At 41.2% G+C, this 7,809-nt stretch overlaps 1 protein-coding gene across 18 annotated transcripts in view; it reads right to left on the bottom strand.

The window, feature by feature from the left end:
• JADE3 (jade family PHD finger 3) overlaps nt 1-7,809 on the bottom strand; it is a 135,141-nt gene continuing 127,332 nt past the window's right edge. For 17 of the 18 annotated variants that reach the window (XM_013986089.2, XM_005673582.3, XM_013986086.2 and 14 more), the window contains one exon: nt 1,487-3,061. In XM_013986089.2, coding sequence (XP_013841543.1) covers nt 2,151-3,061 — 911 coding nt within the window. In that variant the 3' untranslated portion in view covers nt 1,487-2,150. Of the gene's footprint in view, nt 3,062-7,809 lie in introns of all 18 variants that reach the window. The other variant, XM_021080377.1, reaches the window with a different exon arrangement.

The raw sequence follows: 7,809 nt of genomic DNA, 5'->3' as shown, positions 1-7,809 counted from the left end.
TTAGCAGTTTTCATAATTTAATGAAAAAGTATCGGTAAAAAGGTGACATTTGAAAAAAGACTGACTTTATCTTTGAAAACTGGACTATATAAGACAAAACAAAAAAAAATTAACAAAGAAGGTTAAGAGGTAATACTTCAAACAACAGCAAAATGTAGGAAATACATTTTTTGGGGCAACTGAAATGTATACAACTGAAGGCTCCTTCATTTACCTAGGAAAATCCTGTAAAAATATTACAACTATATTTCCCTGACTGAAATTATTTTAGTCAATACTTTCCCAATGGCATCACATATGGAATTTGGCTGAAGCACTTTTTCAATGTTCGCTTTCCTTCCCACTCACTCAGAATTGAAAGGCATGAAAGGACATATAGGCTACTGCAGAAGGAGTTTATAAAACAGATCCATTACAATTTCATTACCATGAAGGTGTCAAATTAGTATCTACCCCAGGAGAATGCAAAGAAAAAGCACAGAAACCTGGTGCATAAATGGGAGAAATTCTCATTTGGATAATCCATAGCTTTTTTTCCATTCAAACAAAGTACAGGAGACATCTATCACACATGCTATGGCATGTTCACACATGTACACAGGCACAAAAGAAACATTTTGTAGGTGTAGCCAAAGGAGAGGCAAAATACAGGAGTTTTCAGAAAAGGAGGGTACACAAGAGCAAAGGAACCCATTAACCAGGCTATAAGAACAAAAGTGAGGGGAGAGGGAAACTGCTGAGTTTCCCATATTGATGGAGACAAAAGGCGCCCCTGCCTTTACTGCAACTGGGCTGTTTCACCTGAAAGCAACTTAAAAAATCTAAAATGGCCTCTTTTGTCTGAAAAGTCTCACTTAGTGTTCCCAAACTAGAAGAAAGAGAATATTAATTTAAGGCTAAGAAGAAAAGAGAGCAGAGAATGAAAGTCAGCTTCACATTTTAAAAACTAACAGTTTCCTCTCCTTTAAAAGGGAAGCAGATATGTTCTATCCCCCACAAATGTAATTACTCTCTTCCTTCCAGAAGTTAATCAAGGCTGATAGTTTGGGAACAGGGTATGAGCAACTTCTGAAAAACGGCTCCAGCCTTTCTGTTTGGGAAACTGCCTTGGATTCAAAGTTGGTACAAAGCTAAATTATATCCATGTGTTAAACACATGCTTTCAAATTCTGTTTGACAATAGAAATCTGTTTCAAAATTAAAGCAGGTAAGAATACTTAACCTCTGTGCATTTTACTATATTTTAATTATACCTCAATAAAAATTTTATAAACATTAAAGCAGGTATACAAAAACTGTCAGCCAAACTTGTTTTAAGTCAAACTTATTTGAAAACAGTAACTCAAAAACCCTGACCTGATACAAATCCCCCAGAAATGTTCTCACTTTGGGAAAGGCTCTGGGATCCTTCACAAATGCCTAAGCTGAGAGAATCAGAGCATTTTCCTTGGAAGTAGTACTTTTGTAAACACAATCCACAAGTTAGCCTTTTACGCTTGTTAGCTGGGTGAAATAGTTACAAGTGCGTCCCCAACAAGCACGTCTAGGAACAGGCACTGGACACGTAGAAGCATTAGGAGTATTGACTTGGTAAGTTAAGATACTGTGAAAGGAACTCAACCTTGTGCAGAGCAAAGGAAGAGGGTAGTGAGTTTGACAGTATCTGAGATGTTGGTCCCTGGTCTCTCCCTGAAGAGGGTTTCCAGGTACCAGTGGAGTTAGAAACCTCCTACAGACAGGCTCTCTGGGAGTCACAGGCTGTAGCTTCAAAAGATAGTAAGTAGTTTTAGTGTCTGATAATCACGGTCTCTTGTAAATGCATTAACAATGCAAGGACTTTTAATACATATGTGTATCAATGTGTTAATATAACTAGAAAGCTGCCCCAAAGTATTTACTGAGCAAATACTCTGGTCCCAGCTGTTCTCACTAGCTTCTGGCAAAAAAAACTTTTGCTGGACAATATGCAATTTCTATGATGTGCTTTTGAAAACTAGACCGGTTCAAAAATTGCAAGCCAATTTACTGTGGACGAATTTTATCCTTTTCACTACAGTTCCTCCTAACATATACTAGAATCCTTTTGGTGTGTCGGTTTCCCCCAATAGATGAGGCAAAGGCAAAGATGCAGGTTTTCTTGGCGTTTCTAATCACCTATGCATTGAACTGTGAGAAAGGGGATATGTCTTGCTTTTACCATGGCAATCCCGTCTGGAGTCATGGGGAGGATTTTCCCTGTCTGAGCTCTCTCTCTTTATCCTGACTTTCTCTTTACTCCCATCACTTTCTGCTTCTGAATCACTCAGCTCCAAATCTGGGCAATAGCCATCGTTTTCCTGATATGGAGCTCTCCCTGCAGACCGCCTGACAAGCTGCCTGCCCCAGAGCTGCTCCTTGGGGTTAATACTCTTGGTTGGCTTCACACAGCACTGGAGGTCCTCAGTGGTCCTCACCCACCTGTTGGTAGCCTCCTTAAAGGACCTGCTGAAGTGTTCCACGGTAGATTTTCTAAAGCTGCCCTGACTGCCCAAGTGGGAGCTGAGCATGGGCTCCTGGTCACAGAACATCTCACTCGAGCTGTCTTTTTGGGTGACATCCCCAGACCAGCTGCCCTCCAGGCCATTGGATTTGGCAAACTTGGAGTTAGGCTGACTTTTCCCATTCCCAATGGAAGACTGTCCATGCAGGGCAGCCTGAAGGACCAGAGGCTTTCCCAGCGCCTGCCCATGATAGAACTCTGGAGATGGAGTTCTCCAAGCAGGACTGGGATCCTTTGCTTCACTCCTGGCATGGCTGAGACTGGCCAGCAAACAGTTATTCTTGTTCTCTAGTGGATGCCTCGGGTATGACTTCATTCTCATTTCTAGTGATTCCTGAGCCACCTGCATGCTCCTTACACTGTGAACAATGGAGCTGCTGTCAGGAGAGAGGGGTCCATGATCAGGCTCTGTGGAGCTGTTTCTGCAGTCTTCTGGGGCTGATCTGGGCATTTTTAACTTTAAGGTAATTCTTGGTGGTGGGTAAAACAATGAGTTTTCTAGTGCACTTGTCAAAGGAAGTCCTGAAATCAAAAGGAAAGATTTATTTTTAACAACTGATTTAAATAACGTTATGTTTTCATGTAAATGGAAATGATAAGAAAGAGGGGGTAGCAACATTCATAATCAGACGAAACAAACTTTAAAACAAAGACTATAACAAAAGACAAAAAACTGGCATTATATAATAATAAAGGAAGCGATACGAGAAAAGGATATTATAGTTGTTAACACATACGCACCCAATACAGGAGCAACTAAACATACAAAGTAAATACTAATAGATATAAAAAGAGAAATGACAATAATGCATTAATAGTAGGAGACTTTTAACATCTCACTTCCATCAATGGACACATCAGCCAGACTGAAAATCAATAGCCAACAGTGGTCTTAAATGACACAATAGACCAGATGAACATAATAGATATCTATAGGACATTATATCCTCAAACAGCAGAATACGTATTCTTTTCAGGTGCCCATGGAATGTTCTCCAGGATAGAGCACATGCTAAAAGCACAAAACAAGTCTTAACAAACGTAACAGGACAGAAATTATACCAAGCATTTTTTCTGATCATAATGATATGAAACGAGACATCAATTACAGAAAGAAAAATAGGGAGTTCCCATTGTGGTGCAGTGGAAACGAATCCATGAGGATGTGGGTTTGATCCGTGGCCTCACTCAGTGGGTAGGGGATCTGGTATTGCTGTGAGCTGTGGTGTAGGCCAGTAGCTGTAGCTCCAATTTGACACCTAGCCTGGCAACTTCCATATGCCAGGGGTGCAGCCCTTAAAAAAAAAGAAACGAATGTAATATGTCAGTTAGACTTCAATAAAAAAAACAAACAAGATACAATTTTTAAATGTGGCCACGAGTTCCTGTTGTGGCTCAGTGGGTTAAGAATCCGACTAGTATCCATGAAGATGAGGGTTTCATCCCTGGCCTCACTCAGTAGGTTAAAAGATCTGGCATTGCCGTGAGCCACATGTGGTAGGGGTTGCAAATGTGGCTTGGATCTGGCGTTGCTGTGGCTGTGGGGAAGGCCAGCAACTGTAGCTCCAATTCGACTCCTAGCCTGGGAGCCTCCGTATGCTGCAGGTGCAGCCCTTAAAAAAAAAAAAAAAGTGGCCACAACACCCAAAGCAATCTACAGATTTGATTCAATCCCTATCAAAATACCCAAGACATTTTTCACATAACCAGAACAAATAATCCTCAAATTCATATGGAACCACAAAAGACCTCGAATCTCCAAAGCAACCTTGAGAAAAAAGAACAAAGCTGGAGGTATCATGTTCCCAGACTTCAGACTATACTATAAAGCTACAGTGATCAAAAAACAGACACATAGATCAATGGAACAGAAATAAATCCACACACCTATGGTAAATTAATCTATGACAAAGGAGACAAGAATATACAATGGAGAAAAGATAATCTCTTTAAGAAATGATGTTGGGAAAAGAGCTGCATGTTAATTAGTGAGATTGGAATATTTCCTCACACTACATACAAAAATAAACTCAGAATGGATTAAAGACCTAAATGTAAGACCGGAAACTATAAAATTCCTAGAAGGAAACATAGGTAGAACACTTTCTTTTTTTTTGTCTTTTTGCCATTTCTAGGGCCGCTCCTGTGGCATATGGAGGTTCCCAGGCTAGGGGTCGAATCAGAGCTACAGCTGCCGGCCTACACCACAGCCACAGCCACAGCCACACGGGATCCGAGCCATGTCTGCAACCTACACCACAGCTCACGGCAACACGGGATCCTTCACCCACTGAGCGAGGCCAGGGATCGAACCTGCAACCTCATGGTTCCTAGTTGGATTTGTTAACCACTGAGCCACGACGGGAACTCTGGTAGAACACTTTCTGACATAAATCATAGCGATATTTTTTTATCTATCTCCTAAGGCCAAAGAAATAAACAAAAAGGACCGAATTAAACTGAAAAGCTTTTGCACAGCAAAGAAAACCATCAACAAAAAGATAACCTACTGAATAGGAGAAAATATCCACAAATGACATGACCAATAAGGGGTTAATATCCAAAATACATACACAGCTCATACAACTCAGCATCAAAATAACAAGCAACACAATAAAAAAATAGGCAAAAGAACTGAACATTTTCCCAAAGATATACAGATACTTAACAGTCACATGAAAAGATGCTTAATACTGTTAACTATTTTTTTTTGTCTTTTTGCCTTTTCTAGGGCCGTTCCCGCAGCATATGGAGGTTCCTAGGCTAGGGGTCCAATCGGAGCTGTAGCCGCCAGCCTACTCCAGAGCCACAGCAACGCCAGATCCTTAACCCACTGAGCAAGGCCAGGGATCGAACCTGCAACCTCATGGTTCCTAGTCGGATTTGTTAACCACTGAGCCACGATGGGAACTCCAATACTGTTAACTATTAAGAGAAATGCAAATCAAAACATGAGGTATCACTTCACACCCACCAGAACGGCTATCATCAAAAAGTCTAAAATAACAAATGTTGGTGAGGATATGCAAAGAAGGGAACCCTTGAACACTGTTGGTGGGAATGTAAGTTGGTGCAGCCATTATGGAAAACAGTATGGAGGCTCCTCAAAAACTAAAAAAGAACTACTGTATGACCCAGCAATTCCACTCCTGGATATATATCTGAAAAAAACAAAAACACTAATTTGAAAGGGTACATGCACCCCAATGTTCACAGCAGCATTATTTACAATAGCTAAGATTGGAAACACCCCAAGTACCCATGAGCAGATGAATAAAGAGGTGGCACACACACACACAATGGAATATTACTCAGCCATAAAAAGAATGAAATTCTGCCATGTGCAGCAACATGGATGGACCTCTAGGTTATATTATACTATATTATGCTAAGTGAAATAAGTCAGAGAAAGACAAATACTTTGATATCACTTATATGTGAAATGTTAAAAATAATATAAATTAATGTATATACAAAACAGAAACAAACATAGATATAGACAACAAACTAGCAGTTAGCAAAGGGGAGAGGGAAAGGAGGAGAGGCAAATTAGGGTATGGGATTAAGAGATACAAACTACTACGTATAAAATAGACAAGCAATGAGGATGTATTGTATAGCACAGGGAATTATAGCCATTATCTTAAAGTAACTTTTAATGGAGTATAATCTATAAAAATGCTGAATCATTATGCTATACACCTGAAACAAATATAATTTTGTAAATCAATTATTACATAAATAAAAAAAGAAATTAACAAATACTGGCATGTGTGTTTACAGCAGTGTGAGTTTACATTCCCACTCTTCCAAAGGTTGAACAAGCACCTGTCTTTGCTATGTATCTATAGCAGCTAAAGTGAGCTAGAAGTTGGGGCGGGAAGTGCTACAGGTGGAAAACTTTGCAATGTCACTGTTTTCTCTGTGACTCCCAACCACTTCACCTCTGCTCTCCCAGTTTGTAAAATGATCAAAGACTTGTGTGGTGCTTCCTACATCCCTTCCCTGCTCCTTCTATTTCTGAAAAGAATGTCACTAGCAATGGTTTAGAACAGGGTCTCCCTATTTGTGTGTCTGCAGTATGCATGTGTTGAGTACTGCACAGCACTTAGGATGTGCCTTAGACATAGACATTTAACACCCCACCCTTCAGTCTTTCCCGGTCTTCCTAAAGCAAGTCAAATACAAATCTGAAAGAATGTAGCACGGGTTTTGGTGGGTGAAGAGTATGTGAGTATCTGTTTTAACCTGGCATTAGTAGCAGTGGTAGTGGGTGGTTCCCATATATTTTATGTTCTTAACCTAAAATAATTTCTTCACTGTGAAATCACGGAGGTGTGGAACAGGTATTGTAGTGGCAAGGCCAGCAGAAAAGAATCATGATGTTCCTGCCAATGGCCTGGTATGGGCTTGGCCTGGGGCTTACTGGCAACTAGTTACCTGGCTATGTCAATCATATAATCATATTTAGAACAGGTCTTCCTCTATTATTTTGAGTGCTCTGAAATTAAAAGGGCACTACCAAAAATTTCTCCTTGTATATGGACTGACCTTTGCCCATTATCATCTCACTCTAGGCTCACAAAGATGACATACAGAGAGGACAACTAGCAGGTGCCTCAACGGGCAACATTTGTTCCCTAAGGGTCCACGCTCACAGCCCCCATCTCTACCAGGGCCTGCCACCTGCTGATGCTACAAGCAGTTATGGGGCTGGCTCCTGCTAATCAGAAGCCACATGGTCTAGGGGCCAATTTCCTTGGCACCATGGGGGCTCCTGCAGCTGTCCTTTGGTTCTCCTTGTCTTGTTCACCATGGTACCCTTGTGGCTGAGCAGCCCTGCTGCCTCCTGCTACATCATTCTGCTGTGACTCATGATACAACTACCCACGAGTCTTTGATGCCTACCTGGCACCTAACTTCTGGATGTCTTTCTTGGTCTATGGCTGGCCCTTGGCAGAAGCTGGATTGTGCCTACTCTGCCCAATGTCCCCTGGTTGCCTAGGCTCTGCCACTGACCTCTGTGTTAAATGAGGCACAGGGAGGTTACAAATGTGTCTGAATATGACTGTCTTCATTCTAGCCAAGCTCCTCATGCTTAGGGCTATAATTATGCTCCCCCGTTTCTCTCACGAAGTGGGCAGCATACTCCGAAGGAAGGAATTCTGTCTTTCTGACTGCTCTATCTTCTAGCTCAGCTCTTAGTCCACAGTAGGTGCTCAGCAAGTACCAGTGAATAAATGAAGAGACGAGAACCCAGATCTTATAAC

Source organism: Sus scrofa, chromosome X (genome assembly GCF_000003025.6).
Source record: "Sus scrofa isolate TJ Tabasco breed Duroc chromosome X, Sscrofa11.1, whole genome shotgun sequence".
NCBI classification, from domain to species: Eukaryota; Metazoa; Chordata; class Mammalia; order Artiodactyla; family Suidae; genus Sus; species Sus scrofa.
This window is presented reverse-complemented; position numbering and strand designations above follow the sequence as displayed.